General features: G+C 37.3%; 1 protein-coding gene across 5 annotated transcripts in view; it reads right to left on the bottom strand.

Annotated features, from left to right (window-relative positions):
• Window positions 1–22,548, bottom strand: part of ankrd52b (ankyrin repeat domain 52b) — a 42,784-nt gene that overhangs the window by 17,436 nt on the left and 2,800 nt on the right. For 4 of the 5 annotated variants that reach the window (XR_007182185.1, XR_007182186.1, XM_048173008.1 and 1 more), the window contains exons 4-16: window positions 19,615–19,685; window positions 19,338–19,538; window positions 16,610–16,697; window positions 16,378–16,520; window positions 14,128–14,340; window positions 13,969–14,047; window positions 10,489–10,603; window positions 8,934–9,016; window positions 8,728–8,791; window positions 8,557–8,625; window positions 8,097–8,237; window positions 1,927–1,989; window positions 1,724–1,835 (exon numbers count right to left, since the gene is read on the bottom strand). Coding sequence is in view for 3 of the 5 variants with exons in the window: in XM_048173008.1 (XP_048028965.1) it covers window positions 1,724–1,835; window positions 1,927–1,989; window positions 8,097–8,237; window positions 8,557–8,625; window positions 8,728–8,791; window positions 8,934–9,016; window positions 10,489–10,603; window positions 13,969–14,047; window positions 14,128–14,340; window positions 16,378–16,520; window positions 16,610–16,697; window positions 19,338–19,538; window positions 19,615–19,685 (1,442 nt within the window). In the remaining 2 variants the exon portion in view is untranslated. The remainder of the gene's footprint in view (window positions 1–1,723; window positions 1,836–1,926; window positions 1,990–8,096; window positions 8,238–8,556; window positions 8,626–8,727; window positions 8,792–8,933; window positions 9,017–10,488; window positions 10,604–13,968; window positions 14,048–14,127; window positions 14,341–16,377; window positions 16,521–16,609; window positions 16,698–19,337; window positions 19,539–19,614; window positions 19,686–22,548) is intronic. The other variant, XM_048173009.1, reaches the window with a different exon arrangement.

The following is a 22,548-nucleotide window of genomic DNA, read 5'->3' as shown; positions in this document are numbered from 1 at the left end:
ATAGTCGAGAGCTCGTGGGGCAGAGAGAGCGCATCTCTTAAAGGGGCGGCGCGCTGAAAAAATCAGTGCATAGTTAATGATGCCCCAAAATAGGCAGCTAAAAAAATTAATTAAAAAAATCTATGGGGTATTTTGAGCTGAAACTTCACAGACACATTCAGGGGACACCTAGGACTTATATTACATCTTGTAAAAAAACAATCTAGGGCACCTTTAATGCATTAGATAACTAAATGCCAAATAAAGTGGCATCAACATACAAATGATGATAGAGATGTTCTGAGAACTAACTTTACAATGCCAAACCAAGTCATGCCAGTCAGTTCTCCTCAGGTTTGACAACAACATGTCTCAATTCTTTTTGTATTCAAAGAAACAATACTCGTTTAATACTTGTTTAACATTTTAATGCTTTATCTATTTTTATCATTTCTAACCAACAAACTTCTTTTTGTGAAATGGTTAGCCTGAAAATGTGTTCTGAAAATGCAGCTTTCTTTAAAGTCAGCATGAAATTAAATTTCATATCTATTAACTAAATGCATGTTATTATTATGATATGTTATTACTAAGTTTATTTTTTATATAATGCAATGCCATTCAATGGCTTATGTGTACAAATATAATTATATATATATATATATATATATATATATATATATATATATATATATATATTTATTTTATATATAGCAGACAGACAGATTTGGAACACTGTAAAAAGAATAAAGTTGAGAAAACTTAAAAGTTTAAAGCAACCAGCTTCAGGAGATTGTGTTGTGAGAGACGTGCGCTTTGTTTAATGTTACACATGCAGTGCGCGGTCTCGCCAGCCAGGTAATTTCCTTACAAATGCTCTACGAAGCCATCATATGTGTCGTTTGGAATGCAGTGGACTTGTTTAGTTAAAATATGAAACTCACTAACAGAAGGCTGCTTTCAATTTCAAATGCTGACGCACGCTTTAGTTGAGTGCTCGCACATGCGGCTATGCGCGACTCTGTGTAAGTGGTTTAATGCAAAATTAATGTAAACACAAAACTGACAGGACAAACCACATTACTTCTTATATTTCAAAAGAGATCAGTGCGTGAATGCAGTTTATTAGATCACCCGCTGTCTATGGCGTCAGTAACAATCAAACAACATTAAAGATGAGAAAGAAAAAACTTTCATAGTTCTTGAATGGAAAATGTTCAGAAAATCTTAAATAGTGAAAGCACTCTTTTTTTATTGCTTGTAATGTTTCTTTGCTCCTCTTTATTAATTGCTACTTGCTTGTATGTTTTGAAGTTATATTAGTCTTAACATACACCTACCATTTAAATTTTTCAATTTGTAATTATTTAAAAAAGTACGATTTTTAAGTCAGTCAACTAATTAATTAATTATTAATAATAATAATAATAATAATACTAAAGTAGATCAAGAATCATTTTGGAATCGGATCGTGACTCCCAGAATGGAATTGGATCGGATCATGAGGTGACTAAAAATTCCCACCCCTAATGGATGGATGGATGGATGGATGGATGGATAGATAGATATGGGTATAATTTAGTTGTTTTCCACTACACAGAATTAGCAGGAGTAAAAACATCAAACTTAATCTAAAAAAAAAGAGACTAATTCTACTCACATGTCCCATAATTCACATAATATAAGGTTTGACATGATATGAGTATTAGCAAATCTTTTAGTTTTCTTAACCTTTGTGATTTACCAATTTTAGGTTGTGTTTGTCGCCACGGGCAGCTGCGTAGTGGACTGGACTGAAGCCTTTACTGTCACGCAGTGTTGGATCAGCACCGCTATGCAAAAGAAACTCCAAACACCTGTACAAACACACAACACATAAAGGGTCAGGTAGTGTTAAGCTTACTTATAGCCGGTCATTTTAGATTCAAATCCCAAAGGATGCTTTACCACAGAGCCTCCTCATCACTATCACTGCTGGATTGTTTGTCAGGACAGTTCTGCTCAACTCTACTGGGAGAAAACATAAAGGTAAGTCATATTTGAAATTAGTCGCATAAATAAATATTAATTTCTATAGGTATACATAACTCACAATAAATCATTAAGGGTGGATGTCAAGATTTTCAGAAAATAATTTACATTTTAGTCTGATCCTCACCACAAATCTTTTCCAATGTCTTCTGAAGACTTTAAATGAATTATAAGGACTAATTTGGCATTGTTTTTACACTTGAAATCTTGAGTATTGACCAATACTTTCATCAAGAGTTTTCCTTTTGTGTTTGACAGAAAAGGGTAAATCATTTAAGTTTGAATCGACATGGGTTAGTAAATAATGACAGTATTTTAATTTTTGCTTCATCAAATTGTATTGTTATTTCACATGAACCATTTTGAATTAGGCTCTTTATTCTGTTGGAACATGAATCATCTTTCAGGCTCTGGTTTATCTTTTTTCTCAGCCTCCATTTCTCTTTATGAGTTTAACAGTTGCTGATGCTGAACTTGAATTAAATTTGAAAATCTCAATTTCCACTTTTGATATGATGATAAAAAAGCATATCACAATATTCCTCATTTAAATAATTCCTGCCCAAGACATATGCAAAATAAAGGGGCGGAGCCTGGTTGAGTTAGTTAGTAGTATGAGAAACTAGCAGTTATGGTAAGGGGCGGGACATTTCCCAAATATGTTTGAAGTGCTTGACCAATCACAAGACACTTTTCCAGTTGACCAATCAGAGAACACTGTGCTTTTCAGAAGGAGGGGCTTCACAGAGATAGGAACTAAACAGGGGTGCGTTTCCTGAAAGCATCAATTGGTGAACCATGGTCGTAAGTCCCATTGAATTCTATTGGTAACGATGGAACTTGCGACCATAGTTCGCTTTGTGAAACGCACCCCAGGGCGTTACTGACAGGCTGGGAAGAGAGGAGCTGCTACAATGTCAAATATGTAAAAAAAAAAAAAAAAAAAAAAAATTGTTTTTTGAACATTCAACCATGAAAACCTGTTCTACTAGACCCCCAAAACAAAATTAAGTCTTTGAAAAAGAGCATAATATGGCCTCTTTAATATTTATGAGCCCAGCATTCACTATGGTGCGGTGAGGTTGTAATGATGATTCTGCAGAACAAAAGTAATTGTTACATTTTGATTCTGACTTACTACAACTGTCATTAAATGAGCTGAAGACCCAAAAGAAGAGGGCAATTTAAAAGTGTTTACTGAACAAAAAAAGAGATGAGAAAAAAAGCAGGTTAACCAGCTGAGTGCACAGACTGGGCAACAGGCCCATAACCAGGCAAGACAGTCCAAAGCCAGAGGTAAACTAGGGCAGCTGGGCAGAGAATGAGAATAGAGCTGAACAGGACTAGGCAAGACACAACTAGAAAACATGTTGGCAGCAAAAATAATCTGGCAAAGAAACAATAGAGAGGACAGGAATAAATACCCTGTTGAAAAAAACAGCATATGCTGGTTAGGTATGTTTTGAAGCATGGCAGCTGGTTTGAGCTGGTTTAAACTGGTCAAGCGATGGTCCTAAGCAACTAGCTCGACCTTATAACCAGCTCAGGACCAGCTTAAACCAGCTTATGACCAACTAAGGACCAGCATAAACCAGCTCAAACCAGCCGCCATGTTTCAAAACATACCTAACCAGCATATGCTGGTGTTAGCGCCAATCTGATGGCAGAATTTTCCTCCATAAGTTGGAGACAAATTAGGGTCCCCATGTCAGAGTCCCCTTAACATGGGGAAGCTTAGGAAAGGGCATGAAGTTTACGGATCTTCCACAGTGAAAATCAACATACTCCCACTGGATGGGATAATCCCAATGACAAAAACCAGGGCAATATGGGACCAAGGACAGGAGTAGATGGGGAAGGGCTGGAGCAAACCAACAGGAAGAGAACTGTTGGTTTTATTTTGCAAACAGACTGAGCAGGCTGCCATAATCCAACAAATGTCCTGAGCCATGGCAAGCCACCAAAATCACTGATGGACAGCAGCCAGCATTCTCCTTGTCCCTCGTTTCCACCAAAATTACTCGGAACAATTTGTCCTAGGAACTTTTTTCCCCCAGTCCTGTTGCTGATTGCGTTTCCATAGCAGTCTAAGTCCGGTGACGTAGGGACTACAGGCAACTTTCCAGTTAGCAAACAACTCTTACTGCACGCACCACAACAGACTTTTAAAAATGGTGGTTGAAATAAAATGTTCAATCAGCATGTTCAGCACCTAAGTCCTACCCCTGAACGTTCCTGAATTTTAAAAAGTACTACCTCGCAAGCAGGTACTTTTTGAGGGGAAAATGTTTACCTGGAACTTTATTTAGACCCTGGTTCCTGCAGTTGAAACACACAGAGTACCCAAAGTCCTAGCTCCTGGGGGGAGTTCCTGTGGTGGAAACGCGGCTTAAGAGCGGAGGACAGTAGGTTCTGCAGAGTCTGCAGTGCAGACACAGGAATGAATGACCCTCAGAGTGCCCCCCCATGTGCCTCAAGTTGAGAAAGCATGGGCGAAGTCAAAGCACACGAAGAAAAGAGCCCACTGGGTCTGCCTCATATGGAAAAGTCTCTGGATAATCATATAAGGGGGCACCTAGCTGGCTAAAATGAAGAAAAAAATTGCTGAAAATTAAAACTGTCACACCCCAAGAACTGCTGAAGGGTTTTGCGGGATCCAGGAGCCAGCCAGTCAGAGTTGGCCCTTACCTTAGAAGGGTCTAAGTTAATTCCCTCCCCAGGAACCCAGGAACGACAGAGCATGAAGAAACTCTTCTCCACCTCGACAAAGAGTTGATTGTCTAACAGCCGATACAGTACATACAGATTATCTATGCAGGAATGCAAGCCAACCTTTTTCAACCTTGGATCTGTGGAAGATGCACGGATGGCACTGTCTGTCAGAGAATCAGCCAAATACTTGTCCAAGGCTATGCACTGGGAGCAGGATATTGAGAGGGGGAGAAGTGCCTCTGAGAAGACTGATGTCAGTTTTACAGCTGGGCTGGTGCATGTGCTCTGGTTCGGCATAGACATTAGGTGGAAAGGAAGGAGTGATGGGCTTGTGACCGGGGGTACCACTTTAGCGTGACAACTGACTTCATTTGCTGCCACCAGGATTCTGAATTCAATTAGCTACAGACTGTTAACCCTGGCAAAGTGCAGCAAGCTTTCAAAAAGCCTTCCTTTTTAAAATTAAGAGCATTCAAAGATGTTACTCATCTACTCCTTGAACTCCAAGAAAACTTTCACAGAACTCAACATCAGCCTTCCAGACAGCAACACCCCACTCCTGAACACAACCGGACAAAAGTAATTATGAAGGCCAACTTGGCTCTGTCTGAGGCATATGTGATAGTCTGGAGAGAGAAAACTCAACTTCACAGTGAAGAATAACTTGCATGCAGTGGGATCATGTGTGTAAGAGATCCACAGTTTGGGAGCTCTTAGAGGAGCAGCTGTGGCTGACAATGTGGCTCCTGATCAGAACTGTGTGCCAGCTTTTGAACCACCAATTACCATGTTTCTTTGAAAATTTAAACAAACTCAAAGTGAAAGTAGTTGCGTTCATGCATGCATATTTGTGTGAAAACAAACACAAAATAACAGATTTGCACCATAGCACTCTCTGATAAAGCATAACACATCAAAAACAAGTATAAAACAGTGGTACACATCGGATGAGGCATTGAAATGTATGTTTTCATACGTCTCTACACAATTTCCTGGTGGAATTGATTCCAACGGAGATAACTGATGCAGCCAAGAGTTCAGTTTCGTCTATGTAATTACTTCTTATAATCATTTGCACTGTTTGCATTTTTGTTGCACAAGATAATTTTCACAGCTGTTTTCACTACTCGCTGCATTATTTGCATGTGCTGTTCATGTTCAGACTGAAATATAGGCCTACATATATATATATATATATATATATATATATATATATATATACAGTACTGTGCAAAAGTCTTAGGCACGTTAGTATTTTCACCCCAAAGAATGATTTTAAAGGTGCCCTAGATTCAAAAATTGAATTTACCTTGGCATAGTTAAATAACAAGAGTTCAGTACATGGAAAAGACATACAGTGAGTCTCAAACCCCATTGTTTCCTCCTTCTTATATAAATCTCATTTGTTTAAACGACCTCCGAAGAACAGGCGAATCTCAACATAACACCGACTGTTACGTTACCGTCGGGGTGTACGCCCCAATATTTGCATAATGCCAGCCCATGTTCCCAACATTATGAAAGGGATTACACAAGGGCAGCCAGTTAACGTCTGGAGCTGCACACAGCCGAATCATCAGACTAGGTAACCAAGAACAACAGCAAAAAATGGCAGATGGAGCAATAATAACTGACATAATCCATGATAGCATGATATTTTTACTGATATTTGTAAATTGTCTTTCTAAATGTTTCGTTAGCATGTTGCTAATGTACTGTTAAATGAGGTTAAAGTTACCATCGTTTCTTACTGTATTCACGAAGACAAGAGCCGTCGCTATTTTCATTTTTTAAACACTTGCAGTCTGTATAATGCATAAACAACTTCATTCTTCAATCTCTCCAACAGTGTAGCATTAGCCGTTAGCCACGGAGGACAGCCTCAAATTCACTCAGAATAAAACTTTAACATCCAAATAAATACTTTACTCACATAATTTGAAGCATGCATACAGCATGCATGACGAACATCTTGTAAAGATCCATTTGAGGGTTATATTAGCTGTGTGAACTTTGTAAATGCGCTGTAATATAGTCGACAGCTCGTGTGGCAGGGAGCACGCGATTTAAGGGGGCGGCGCTGAGTGTAAATCAGTGCATTGTTAATGATGCCCCAAAATAGGCAGTTAAAAAAATTAATTTAAAAAAATCTATGGGGTATTTTGAGCTGAAACTTCACAGACACATTCAGGAGACACCTTAGACTTATATTACATCTTGTGAAAAAGCATTCTTGGGCACCTTTAAGGCAGTTATTTATATCTCTTGCTGTAGTGTGTCAGTAGGAAATATCAGTTTACATTTACAAACATTCATTTTGCCATTAATTGTAATATTCCAGTGAGATTTTTGTATGCAGGAGCAGTCTGTCAGGAGCCGGTGCTCCACACTGAGATCTGATCTCACCACCATCGTTGAATCTGTCTATGATTATATGAAGAAACAGATGAAACTGAGACAAAGTAAATCCAGAAGAACCAGTAGGTGGCGGTAAGTCACTGTCTTAATGAGTGAGTCATCGAGTCATTCATTCATTCAGTAAGGAAGCAACTGGCTGTTGGGGTAACTGAATCAGTGACTTACATGATTTATTCACGAAACATCGCTACATGTTGCAGTTCTGCTGTGGCATTCGTTGGAACTAATTCGTTGCAAAAAAGAGCAAACAATACTGAGAAACCTGTGTTTAAAATGTTTAAAATCCCTTAATATGACCCTTTTGTTTGTTGAACTCTTATATTAAATCAGTGTCATGTTTGCAATCGTGTGGATATTCAGGAAAAATTGCATTCTTGCTCATATAATATATTATCAACATTAAAAACAAGAACTCAGGGTAGGCTATGTTTTTGTATAGAAGAGAGTTTGAGTCTTAAATCGATCTCTATGCACAGTCTGTGTCTATAGACTATTTGAAGACTTCAAAAGCCTTTAAGTGCCGTCTGAAATTTTCTTCTAAAAGTAGCATTTTTATCAAGCTCATATGTTTAGGTTCAGTAATTTCACTTTATTGGCAATTAATAGGTCCTTTTCATTGCCATTAAAGTGAAATAACTGAACATAAACATACAAGCTTGATAAAAATGTTTTACAAAGGTACATTGTTGAGAACGGCAGTAATGTAGCGTGATTTGCTAAGGCAACGTAATTTGCACGCAACCTATCATATGCACGCTGCTTGTGTGGATGCAGTCAGTTTTGACTGTGAGAGATGAGGTAATTTGATTGGATGTCATATAAATACATGCTCTCTCACAAAATTGTATGGAGTGTAGATTAATGTGACAAAAATGAGAGCATTTTATCATAAGGCTGCAACATTATAACAAAATGTGAAAAAATACAAGGGTCTGGCAGTGTGATAAGTTTTATACCTATGTGAGGTTTGGGCAGCAGCTGCGTAGTGCAGTGGACTGCATCCATTCAGATCCAGTTCATTAACATCAGCTCCAGCTTTCACCAGAGCCACTGTGCACAGATATGAGCCATTCACTGATGTATAGTGCAATGGAGACCTGCAAAGGATTAAATGAAAGATCTTTCTAGGTCACTGAGACATTGTAAGCAAATTCATGACATTGACAATTTTCCCTTATTTGTATTTAAGTACATAAACGCTCTTTGTAATTTCCTTAAACTATGCTGAGATCATCAGGTTTTGAACATGCAACTTGAGTGCATGTAGCGAATTACAAAATATAATTTGTAATGGTATAATTAACAGGAGAATTTTCCCTAGTGGTCTCATACTTAAGGACCCCACTGAATATGTACACAAGATTCACAATGTGAATATATAACAGAATTATTATTATTGACAAATAAAGATTTTACCTTTCAAAGTTGTCCTTTTTACTTAAATCAGCACCACTGTTCAACAGCAATTTAAGACATTCAACATTTCTGTCAGTGAACAAATTGGAAAAAAAAAAAAAGTATGAATACCAAAATAGTGTATACTAAAATACAACTTACAAACTACTTCATAGTAACCATTTAGCATACCCTCCTGAAGCAGCTATATGCAAACATGTCCTTCCCAGGCTGTCCAGCGTGTTTATGTCAAACCCTGCTGACAGGAAATATTTGTTAGACAAACATACAATACTAGACAAACATTATGCATTGTACATAATTTTGGATACAAGTATCTGCAAAATTAATAATGCAAATGTCCCCTACTAGACACTGTATATGTGTATGATTTTTACCTGAGGAGAGTAACTTTCGACAACAGTCTGAAAATCCGTAAAACACCGCCAAGTGCAATGGAGTCATCCCATTAATGCCTCGCCTACACGGTAATTGTAAAAGCATAATTACATAATTAAATGAGAACTTTAATATTTTTTAAATATATTCTCAAGATAAGCCGAAGATATGACAAGATTTAAACCATCTCATTTGTGCTTTAGCCAATAATTACTTTAAATTCATTCCAAAAGTCATTCTATAGAAACATTTAAATTTTAAAATACTAGAAAATACAGACCAAACCCTTAAAGGATTAGTCCACTTTTAAATAAACTTTTCCTGATAATTTACTCACCCCCATGTCATCCAAGACATCCATGTCTTTCTTTCTTCAGTTGAAAAGAAATTAAAGTTTTTGATGAAAACATTCCAGGATTTTTCTCCTTATAGGGGACTTCAATGGGCACCAAAAAGTTGAAGGTCATAATTAGTTTCACTGCAGCTTCAAATTGTTCAACACGATCCCAGATGAGAAATAAGGGTCTTATCTTGTGAAACCATCGCTCATTTTCTGAAAAAAAATTGAAAATTATATAAGTTTTAACCAGAAATGTTCATCTTGAACTAGCTGTCTTCTTCTTCTTCTTCTCCTCTATTAGAATTCCAGCAGTGTAGACACTGCTAAGCGTATTACTGCCCTCCACAGGTCAAAGTTTAAACTAATTTTTATATGCAATATGCTAGTTCAATAGTATATAACAATTAGTTCAAACTTTGGCCTGTGGAGGGCAGTAATACACTTAGCAGCGTCTACACTGCCAGAATTCTAATAGAGAAGAAGAAGAAGAGAGCTAGTTCAAGATGAGCATTTAAGGTTAAAACTTATATAATTTTCAATTTTTTTCAGAAAATGAGCGATGGTTTCATTGGTAAGACCCTTATTTCTCATCTGGGATCGTATTGAACAATTTGAAGCTGCAGTGAAACTAATTATGACCTTCAACTGTTTGGTGCCCATTGAAGTCTACTATAAGGAGAAAAATCCTGAAATGTTTTCATCAAAAACTTTAATTTCTTTTCAACTGAAGAAAGAAAGACATGGATGTCTTGGATGACATGGGGGTGAGTAAATTATCAGGAAAAGTTTATTTAAAAGTGGACTAATCCTTTAACTTTATGAATCCAGAAACATGCCAGCTAAATGGATTTCACATTGATTTTACACCGATTTAAAGAAAATGTGTGCCATATTTCAGTCACTGGTGTTGTCGTATACTGTTGGCAACATTAAAAGCATCAGAAATACCATCAATTTCAATGCATTGGCTTGTACTGTAGTCCATCCACCCCACTTCATGAAAAAAATCGGATAAAAAACGGGCATACTTTTAAATCTACTCCTGCCATGATGTATATAATTTTGGTCCGTCTTTGAGTTGTCCTAAGCCAGCGAACTGCACCAGCTGCGTTTGGTTATGTCAAGGAGGGGAGAAACGAACAAAGTGGATATGAACTCTAAAGTGTATGTTCTACTCGAGGAGTCTGTGTTTAAATAGTTTTGTAAAGACACACCTGGCCACGTCCGCACCATTATTCAAGAGTATACTGATGAGCAACTCGTGACCATGTTTAGCAGCGGCGTGAAGAGGAGCATTACCAGATTTATCAACACACTCCACTTCTGCACCTACAAAACAAAACCAAAAAAAAAAAGAATTATATTACAAGATTGACAGTTCTTTTAACCTTACAAAGACCATTGTTATGTTTGTCACAAATAAACTACAAGCCAGAAAGCATGATGGTGGCTCTCAGTTTGCATTTCAGCAGCACAAACTGGAAAGCCACTTTGGCAGGCAGGTGGTATAAGGGGAAAGGGACATTCTGGAGATTTTGGCCAGTGACATCGGGGTGTGCACTGCTATCTCCTTTTTTTATATGAGGTGCGTCTGTGAAATGACGAACGCAGCCAAAATATTGCTGCTCATAACTGTGCTAACAGGGCTTATAACATGTATACAGATACATGCACAGTTTCTTCCATTATATTACAGAACAGAGGTGTCAGAATGCAATAATACACAGGTCACTGCTTATGACTTTTTTTTTTACTTTGAATGATTACGTCTCATTGCATTGTTCTGGTTTATGAAATTAATAATAATAATAATAATAATAATAATAATAGTAATAAAATGCTTAATGGATTGGCCAACATGGCTTTTAACGGCGTTTTATAGCGTGTTTTTGCACTTTCATGCATTTAAAAAAAACGTGCTTGTGTGGATGCGTTTTTTTTTTTTTTTTAAACGAAGGGAGAAAAACTATATACCCGTGTATGTGTGGCTTAAAACGCACCAGAGTAAATGGTGACAGAATTTGCTTTCTTTGTGACGGTTCCATTAATATTTGCAGGTATAAATGATACCATTGAAAACCTTGTTGAAAACCAGCTGTATGCTGTATTTTTGGTCCTATTCGCCGGCTGTCAGGACTTGGGATTGATTTCTCTTTCCTCAGTTCAGTTTTTCTGCATGTACTTTGTTTTGGGTTCCCAGACAGAAAAATATATATGTACAAAAACTGACAAATATGTACCATATAATGTACCTTTAAAGTCACTAATCAAAATGAAATTTCTGTCATTAATTACTCACCCTCATGTCGTTCCACACCCGTAAGACCTTCGTTCATCTTCAGAACACAAATTAAGATATTTTTGATAAAATCCGATGGCTCAGTGAGGCCTGCCATTGACGGCAAGATAATTAACACTTTCAATGTCCAGAAAGCTACTAAAGACATATTTAAAACAGTTCATGTGACTACAGTGGTTCAACCTTAATGTTATGAAGCATCGAGAATACTTTTTGTGCGCCAAAAAAAACAAAATAATGACTTTATTTAACAATATCTAGTGATGGACGATTTCAAAACACTGCTTCATGAAGCTTCGAAGCTTTACAAATCTTTTGTTTCGAATCAGTGGATTCGGAGCGCCAAAATCACATGATTTCAGTAAACGAGCCTTTGTTATGTTATAAGTGTTTCGAAATTTCAATGGTTCACCACTGGGGGGCGTGACTTTTGCAGTTTGATACACGTTCCGAACCACTGATTCGAAACAAAAGATTCGTAAAGCTTCAAAGCTTCATGAAGCAGTGTTTTGAAATCGTCCATCACTAGATATTGTGGAATAAAGTCATTATTTTGTTTTTTTGGTGCACAAAAATTATTCTCGTCGCTTCATAACATTAAGGTTGAACCACTGTAGTCACATGAACTGTTTTAAATATGTCTTTAGTAGCTTTCTGGACATCTGAAAGTGTTAATTATCTTGCTGTCAATGGAGCCCTCACTGAGCCATCGGATTTCATCATAAATATCTTCTTGATAAGATGAACGAAGGTCTTACGGGTGTGGAACGACATGAGGATGAGTAATTAATGATAGAATTTTCACTTTTGGGTGAACACCTATAGCACTTTTTTTCCAAGTCTTCATTTGTCTTTTTTTTTAAGACCCCCTGTGGTGAAAATCAAGTTTTTAATGTTGTTTATATGTCTATGTAGTGTTTTTAATATGCTTTAAGACAAACCATGTGCAAATTCATAAGTCAACACCATTGCTGAGTATTTTCTCCTTAAAACTGCAGTAAACCAAAGACAGTCTCAAACCCACAGTTCGAAATCGCTGGTGTTTCTGACGTCACAAACTACCTTATAACCAATCAAGTCAACATGCCGGCGGACTCTAGCATATCATTAAAGCCGAGTTCAGACTGCACGATTTTAGCCCCGATTTTGGCTCGCCGACAGGTTTTGAGAAATCGCCAACAAATGCCCGAAATCACAGGCAAATCGGTGCTCGTTCACGCAAATGACAATAACGCAGTGTGAATGAGCAAAGACGCGATCTGAGAGAATCGCCAACGAGTCGCCGACGCCCGTGAGATATTTGGCATGCTAAATATCTGGACCTGTCGGTGATTCAAAATCCTGCTGTGTGAAAAGTGTTCTGACTGAAAACTACATCGGCGATGACCGACAGCCAATGAGAGAGCAAGATACAGAGCAGCGGGGAGTTCGGGGAGGAGTTATAGACCACAATATCAGCAAGCATGGCTTTTCATATTCTAAACGTTTCATATTCTTCTTTTCTTTTTCTTGTTTTCGCTGCAAATCAGCGCACAGGCAATTCGTATTGCAAGCTTCTTGCGTTCTACCGTTTTTAATAATAATCCCAGTCTCACGTGAGAACTCCGGTCTTGCACACGCGATATCGCGTTGTTTTCTTGTCACATCTCGCGTGTGTTTGGTTGTGAAACGTAGTTTGCGTGCCAGACAGAGTTGTCGGCGATTCTTCCTATTGTAAAGTCATGCAGTGTGAAACCTTCTGTCGCCGATCCATCATGCAGTGTGAACACAGCAGCGACTGAATGCTGGCCAAGATAGTCATGCAGTGTGAAAAGAACAGTGACCCGACTACTTTGAAAATCGTGCAGTCTGAACTCGGCTTAACTATGACTGAAGCATGAAATGAAGCAAAAAATCGGGTATACCGAGGTATTATTGTACCGTGAGATTTTGATATTGTTACATCCCTAGTATTTACGTCAGAACGCCGGCTCAGAATTGACAATAATGAGACGGTGTTCTGACATAGAACCTGGACCGCTGCACTGCGTTCACTACATCAACTGCATATGAGAATGACACAGAAGAGAAGAAATTGAATAAGTTTGTTTTGTTTTTGCACACGAAATGTTTTCTCATCACTTCTTAACATTAAAGTTGAACCACTGTAGTCACGTGAACTATTTTAACGATGTCTTTACTACCTTTCTGAACCTTGAATGTGGTAATCAAATCGCTGTCTATGGAAGGGTTAGAGAGCTCTTGGATTTCATCAAAAATATCTTAATTTGTGTTCCGAAGATGAATGAAGGTCTTACGGAATGACATGAGGGTGAGTAATTAATGAGAGAACTTTCATTTTTGGGTGAACTAACCTTTTAAGGTCTTAAAGTTTATGGTTTGTGCTCAGCCTTACCATTCTGAATGAGTATCTGGGAACGGGTGAAGTGTCCCTGAATGGCGGCCATATGCAAAGGACTCTTCCCATCTTTATTCTGAAAGGAAAACAAGAAAGGTCAGAGAACAAAAACCCCCGCAATATCCATCTGCTGGTTTTGGGTTCATGTCTCCTGACCGGAATGTTCACGTCTGCCCCGTTATTGACCAGCAGCTCCAGACACAGCGCTCCGTCAGTGGAGACGGCAGACAGGTGCAGCGGTGTGCAGCCACGTATGTTTGAACGGTTAACACTGGCACCACAGTTAACCAGCTGACTTGCAATAACCTCTTGCCCAGCATAACAAACCATGTGGAGAGCACTGTTACCAGAACCATCTGCTTCATCAATCTAATGAGAGAGAAAAGAAATAAAATTTGATTCTATTTAGTGCACTATTCATAAGTGCACATTACTCCAAAGAAAAATCTGTCTGATGTTGTTGGAATTAAGAACCAATTTTTTTAAAAACCATACAGTATGGTTACATTTTTCCTTCGAAACCTTAAATGAATAATTCACCCAAAAATGAAACTGTGTCATCACTTACATTCATGTAATTACAAACCTGTATGCACTTCTTCTTCTGTCGAACAAATTATTAGAACCCAGAGTTTTTTTGGTATGAATAAAAACATTTTAAAAATTCTTTAAAATATCTTCTTTTGCAGTAAAGTTGAAAAAAGTCATACAGGTGAGTAAATAATGACACAATATTTATTTTTTGGTTAACTAGCCATTTAAGTAAATTTGGTTTGACACTTTGAATAATATTATATCCCAACATAACAACCTTCTCTGCCTCTGAAACAACTTCTTTTTCCAGTGATTCAATTAAAGTGCTACTATTCTGCTGTTTTTAAAAGTACCTATTTTTTTGGTGTCTCCTAAAACAGGTTTACATGCATTCAAGGTCAAAACACTTTAATTTTCTCATAATATCAATTTTAGCATCAGCTCTTTTCTCTCAGTGTCTGAAACGGTTTGATCAAGAATTCGGTCTCTCTAAACCCCAAAAACTTCATTTATCTGCACTTTGATCTTTGAAACTTTGAACCTTTTACATTCACAAACAGCTCTATTACAGACTACATTAAAGATAATATCCCAAAAAGCATAACAGGGGCACTTTAAGACTACATGAGAAACAATATTAACCAATAATATCATATCCTATCATGTTCCACCCCCATCAAATCAATCTGAAATACTACACAGTACGGAAGTTAAAGGTGCCCTAGATTATGTTTTTAAAAGATGTAATATAAGTCTAAGGTGTCCCCTGAATGTGTCTGTGAAGTTTCAGATCAAAATACCCCATAGATTTTTTTTTATAAATTTTTTTAACTGCCTATTTTGGGGCATCATTATAAACGCGCCGATTTTATGCTGCGGTCCCTTTAAATCCCGTGGTCCACGCCCACAGAGCTCACACTTGCCTTGAACAGTGCCTTAACAACGTTTACACAGCTAATATAACCCTCAAAATGGATCTTTACAAAGTGTTCGTCATGCATGCGTCGGATTATGTGAGTATTGTATACTGTTATATTGTTTACTTCTGATTTTGAATGAGTTTGATAGTGCTCCGTGGCTAACGGCTAATGCTACTCTGTTGGAGAGATTTATAAAGAATGAAGTTGTGTTTATGAATTATACAGACTGCAAGTGTTTAAAAATGAAAATAGCGACGGCTCTCTTGTCTCCGTGAATACAGTAATAACTGATGGTAACTTTAACCACATTTAACAGTACATTAGCAACATGCTAACGAAACATTTAGAAAGACAGTTTACAAATATCACTAAAAATATCATGTTATCATGGATCATGTCAGTTATTATCGCTCCATCTGCCATTTTTCACTATTGTTCTTGCTTGCTTACCTAGTCTGATGATTTGGTTGTGCACATCCAGACGTTAATACTGTCTGCCCTTGTCTAATGCCTTTTATAATGTTGGAAACGTGGGCTGGCATATGCAAATATTGGGGGCGTACACCCCGACTGTTACGTAGCAGTCGGTGTTATGTTGAGATTCGCCTGTTCTTCGGAGGTCTTTTAAACAAATGAGATTTATATAAGAAGGAGGAAGCAATGGAGTTTTGAGACTCACTGTATGTCATTTCCATGTACTGAACTCTTGTTATTTAACTATGCCAATATAAATTAAATTTTTTATTCGAGGGCACCTTTAAAGCATTGAAAAATATGAATATAATTTTAAAAAGAAAATATAATTATAAAAACATCATTTTAATGAGAAGCAACTGTTCTACTGATTTAAATTAAAGTACTTGTAGACATTAAAAATATGCTAATATTCTAGACAAAACTAGTAGGTGTAACATGTAGAAATGCCCACTAATGTCAAGATATGATTGCTCACCTGTGCTCCATGTTTCAGGAGGTACTTGACCACTTCAGTGTGCCCACCAAGAGCCGCCGCATGTAGAGGCGTAAATCCCTGCTTATCCCTGCAGGACACATCAGCACTGCCCGCGACTAAGAGCTTCACCACCTCCAGATGCCCTGACCATCAGACACAATCAAGTCTCTATAAGATAACACACTATTCTCAGCAGAAATCTATATATATGCTTCTTCAGAGGACCAGATACCTAGATGAGCAGCCAGATGGATGGGCTGCCTGTCCTTTATGTCTCTGGCACTCAGGTTGGCTCCTTTATTTAGGAGCAGGGTCACTGTCTAAGGACATCATCAAAGGGTTACATAACATCCAAACCTCACTGATAACGTTTAAGAGATAAAGAAGGCTACGTCTACATGAATCCGGGCATATGTGCAAACGCCTTCTGTCCACACTGAGAGGCTGTTTTTGTGCTGATCTTGTTATGAAGACGCTCTCTAAAGTGGATACGCATTGTAGTGTGGACAGAGATATTCGAAATGGTGATGCAAATCGTACTATCTCGGGTTATATTGGCATTGTTGTGTCTGCTCTTTACTTTCACAGTGTTGCTAAATGTTACTTTTTACAATATTTATGTTACATTCCTACAAAATAAATGTAAAACATGAGGGCAATTGTGTTTTTGATCATAAAGTAGTGACCAAAAGTGATGACATCTCACTCTTTATTAAAATGTTTTTAAAAATTTACTGAAGATTTTGTAAGCATATTGTGTAGTTGTGCATGTCTATTGTTTTATTTGTGATAATAACACAATGAAATGTCAAACTTGTGCAACATCAATTTTTGGCCAGGCTGTCATACAAAGATATTATAAACATGCAAAAACAAGAGAGAACCAATGAAATATGAATAACTGATTATGTCATATGTATGCTTTTCTTGTAAGGTTTTTGTTTTTCTATGCAGTTCTTTTGCATAGTAGAATAAAACCTGTAGCTGTATTTGCCTTTTTTTTGCCAAATAATTTTTGTCAGATAAACACTTTAATCAAGTTTAATGCTTTGTTCCCTCAAATTTAAAATATTTAAAAATATAAAATATTTTCCTCATATTTTGATGGTTTAATCGAACTCATAGGGCAGCGGTGTCAAACTCATTTTAGGTTGAGGGCCGGATTGGAAAAAAATAACCATGTGCGGGCCGAATAAAAAAAAAAAAACGTGCACTGATAGTTGCATTAATATTAACCATATAAACAACAAATTAATTTGCAAGAAAACTAGTACACTGCTACTTAAACTGCATTTGGTTTTACAGATGCAGTTATTAAAAAACTAAAATAATGCTTTTTTAAATATTTTTTTATCAGTAATGCACCTATATTGATACCTATTTTGATTTTTGTAAAAAATTTACAGACATCGTAAATATTTCCACACAAATTAAATTTTGGGAAATTATTAAAAAGCACTTTGTTTGCAAGCCCGGAATAAAGATTGACCAAAATAAAACTAAAAAAACATTTGGATTTATGACCAGTGGTACTAGTGCATCTATATATTTTTTTAATTATATTTCAAATCATCCCGCGGGATGGATTGGACACCTTTGTGGGCCGTATTCGAGTCCCTATGTTTGACACCCCGTCATAGGGTCATTAAACAAAAGTCCCCTCCGGATAGCACTTTTGGCAAACAATTAGTGGTGAGATTTTTATGCCAAAAGAATAAAGTGAGAGCTTTATTATGTCTGGTCTCTCTTTATCATCCAATTATGTTTTATGCATGCGCAGTAAGATGATTTAAGTGTTTTCAGATGTTCAAAGTTGTAATGAAACAGAAGTTGCAATAGTCTTTTCTTCTCTATCGTGCTGTAAATCTGAGTGAAATGGCTTCTGGGACAAGAACAAATGTAGGGCGGGGCTTGATTTTGTACGTGGGGAATTGATTGGATGGTTGTGGTTTGCTATTGGTGGAGCTCATGTGAGTGACAGGTTGCCCCGCCCTCGTCATCAGAGAAATGATGTCACTGCAAGAAGGAGGGGAAGTTATTCTGATTCAAGATTACGAGGACATGAATTTAAAACAATGATGTGCACGGATAAATCATATTCCATAAAAAAAACAAGAATTGTAATTTTCATTTCATGGTGACTTTTAAAGGTCCCGTTCTTCGTGATCCCATGTTTCAAACTTTAGTTAGTGTGTAATGTTGTTGTTAGAGTATAAATAAAAATCTGTACAATTTTAAAGCTCAAAGTTCAATGCCAAGCGAGATATTTTATTTAACAGAAGTCGCCTACATCGAACGGCCAGTTTGGACTACATCCCCCTACTTCCTTCTTTAATGACGTCACTAAAACAGTTTTTTGACTAACCTCCGCCCACAGGAATACACAAGAGTTGCGTTTGTAGAGTGTGTTTGTCGCCATGTCGTCGAAACGCTGTTATTTTCATCCCGCAGTCCAATCACCGGGTCTGATTCCGGCTCAAATTGATATGGTAAAATTAAAGACATGTTTACAATAACACTGAGCGCGTGCATCTCCACGTTATGGTAAGAGGCGTGACCTTTCCGGGCAAGATGCGCTAAACTGCTGTCGAATCACAACACAGGAACCGCTGGCACAATCAGAACTCGTTACGTATTTCTGAAGGAGGGACTTCATAGAACAAGGAAGTCATCAGCCCGTTTTTATGACAGTGGAAACAGCGGTATACAGATAAGTAAATTATGTGAAAAATACTGTGTTTTTTTACACGCGAAACATGAACACATGTTATATTGCACACTATAAACACAATCAAAGCTTCAAAAAACCACGAAAAACGGGACCTTTAATGTGGACAGAGAGCATTTTGAAACGAAAAAGCCATTTTTAGATGTATCCTGGTTAATGTAGACGTAGCCAGAGTTTCATATAACTCCTCAAATGAAATGTCCACTATATTCAGTGTCAGTTCTTGCCTCACCTCTGCATGTCCACTGTGGACGGCGTGATGTAAAGCAGTTCTCCCAAACCGATCGGCTTCATTCATACTGCTCATGTAAGGAAGCAGGACATCCACGCACTTTGTCGCTCTGTTGGCTGCAGCTACATGTAGAGGCGTCTGACAGAACTTGTCCTGTGCGTTCACCTCCGCTCCCTTCCTCAGCAGCAGCCCAACAGACCCCTGCAATCACAACAGCACAAAATGAGAGAAGCACATGAAACACAACAGCTAAATGATTTTAAAACTCCTCTCATACTTGGTTCTGTGAGGCAGCGGCCCGATGCAGAGGAGTCAACCACTCCTGGTCTTTAGCATTAACATTAGCACCTAAAACACAAAACCACAGGCCATCAAAGACAAAAACAGAAAGAAGAAACGTTCTACAATCGATATTTTGTTTAATGTCCCCCTGTGGTGAAAACCAAGTTTTTAATGTTGTTCATATGTCTATCTGGTGATTTTAACATGCTTTAAAGGTGCAGGTGTTCTAGATTGTTTTTTTTACAATTTGTAATATAAGTCCTAAGTGTCCCCTGAATGTGTCTGTGAAGGTTCAGCTCAAAATACCCCATAGATTTTTTTTAATTAATTTTTTTAACTGCCTATTTTGGGGCATCATTAACTATGCACTGATTTTTTCAGCACGGCCCCTTTAAGAGATGCGCTTCCTCTGCCCCACGAGCTCTCCACTCTATATACATCGCATAAACAAAGTTCACACAGCTAATATAACCCTCAAATGTATCTTTACAAGATGTTCGTCATGCATGCTGTATGCATGCTTCGAATTATGTGAGTAAAGTATTTATTTAGATGGTTACGTTTGATTCTGTGTGAGTTTGAGGCTATGCTCTGTGGCTAAAGCTAACATTACACACTGTTGGAGAGATTTATAAAGAATGAAGTTGTGTTTATGCATTATACAGACTGCACGTGTTTAAAAATGAAAATAGCGACGGCTCTCTTGTCTCCATGAATACAGTAAGAAACGATGGTAACTTTAATTACATGTAACAGTATATTAGCAACATGCTAACGAAACATTTAGAAAGACAATTTACAAATATCACTAAAAATATCATGATATCATGGATCATGTCAGTTATTATTGCTCCATCTGCCATTTTTCGCTGTTGTTCTTGCTTGCTTACCTTGTCTGTGCACAGATCCAGCCGTTAATTCTGCCTTTCCTTGTCTAATGTGTCGAATGGGCTGGCATTATGCAAATATTGGGGTCATACATATTAATGATCCCGACTGTTACGTAACAGTCGGTGTTATGTTGAGATCCGAGTGTTTTCCGGAAGTCTTTTAAACAAATGAGATTTACATAAGAAGGAGGAAACAGTGGGGTTTGAAACTCAATGTATGTCTTTTCCATGTACTGAACTCTTGTTATTCAACTATGCCGAGGTAAATTCAAATTCTGATTCTAGGGCACCTTTAAGACAATGTGCATATTCATAAATCAACACCATTGCTGAGTATTTTCTATTTAAAACTACAGTGAAAAAGACCCGCGGTTTGAAATCGCTGGTGTCGCAGTCACAAACTGCCTTGTAACCAATCACATCAAAGTTCCGGCAGGCTTTAGCATATCATTAATCATGAGTGCTCTGAAGAAGGAGATTCTCAAGAAGTCATCCCGGTATATTTTTCTGTTGATAAAAAAAATTGTGTAGATTTGGCAATATAGCGGGTGTATGGTGTAAATAATGATGTTATGATGAACTATATGCCTTTCTCCACTGACGATAAGGTGTTCAAAGCATTTCTAAGGATACTGATTATTAGAAGACAGCTGTCTGACTCTGAGATGGTGAATGGGAACATGGTTTGTGTAACATTAGCAACACATTATTAGCTGTTTGATAACATAGTCAAGCAAAAGGCTAATCATATTAATTACCATCATGTGTCCGATGTTGTAAAGAGCGATACCATTGTGCAGCGTTTACTTCAGTAAGTTGACCGAGTGGATCTCTGAGCTTGTGCGAGTGAGTGGAGGCGGGGCTAATTAGCATATTCATGATTCTGCGTATACTAAATGAAGCAAGGGTGTAGAGTTACATTCAAGCTATTTCAAGGCATTAAGAATTTTTTTTTTACAGGAAAAAATGTTTAAATGTGTCATTTTGGTGATCAAAGATGAGTTTTAAGGGATAAAATTATTGACTACAGGGGGACTTAAAAGGGTTAGTTCACCCAAAAATGAAAATTCTGTCATTAATTTCTCACCCTCATGTCGTTCCACACCCATAAGGCATTCGTTCATCTTCAGAACACAAATTAAGCTACTTTATATTATATAAGCTACTATTAAAGCTACTAAAGACATATTTAAAATGTCATGTGACATGTCAATGTTCATGTGACTACAGTGGTTCAACCTTAATGTTATGAAGCGACGAGAATACTTTTTGTGCACCAAAAAAAAACAAAATAATGACTTTATTCAACAATATCTAGTGATGGGCGATTTCAAAACACTGCTTCATGAAGCTTCGAAGTTTTACGAATCTTTTGTTTCAAATCAGTTTCAGTAAACGAGGCTTCGTTACGTCATAAGTGTTTTGAAACTTCAATAGTTCATGTGACTTTGGCAATTTGATACACGCTCTGAACCACTGATTCGAAACAAAAGATCTGTAAAGCTTCGAAGCTTCATGAAGCAGTGTTTTGAAAGCACCCATCACTAGATATTGTTAAATAAAGTTATTATTTTGGGTTTTTTTGGGGCACAAAAAGTATTCTCGTTCCTTCATAACATTAAGGTTGAACCACTGTAGTCACATGAACTGTTTTAAATATGTCTTTAGTAGCTTTCTGGACATTGAAAGTGTTAATTATCTTGCTGTCAATGCAGGCCTCACTGAACCATCAGATTTTACCAAAAATATCTTAATTTGTGTTCTGAAGATGAATGAAGGTCTTACAGGTGTGGAACGACATGAGGGTGAGTAATTAATGACAGAATTTTCATTTTTGGGTGAACTAACCCTTTAAGATTAACTTACACACAATGAAAATCACAATGTACCGGTCAAAAGTCTCATATCCTCACCAAGGCTGTATTTATTTAATCAAAAAAATTACAGTTTTGTGAAATATATTTAAAATCTATGTTTTCTATGTGAATATATTATAAAATGTAATTTATTCCTGTGATCAAAGCTGAATTTTCAGCATC

The sequence above is a fragment of the Megalobrama amblycephala genome, linkage group LG21 (assembly GCF_018812025.1).
Source record: "Megalobrama amblycephala isolate DHTTF-2021 linkage group LG21, ASM1881202v1, whole genome shotgun sequence".
NCBI classification, from domain to species: domain Eukaryota; kingdom Metazoa; phylum Chordata; class Actinopteri; order Cypriniformes; family Xenocyprididae; genus Megalobrama; species Megalobrama amblycephala.
This window is presented reverse-complemented; position numbering and strand designations above follow the sequence as displayed.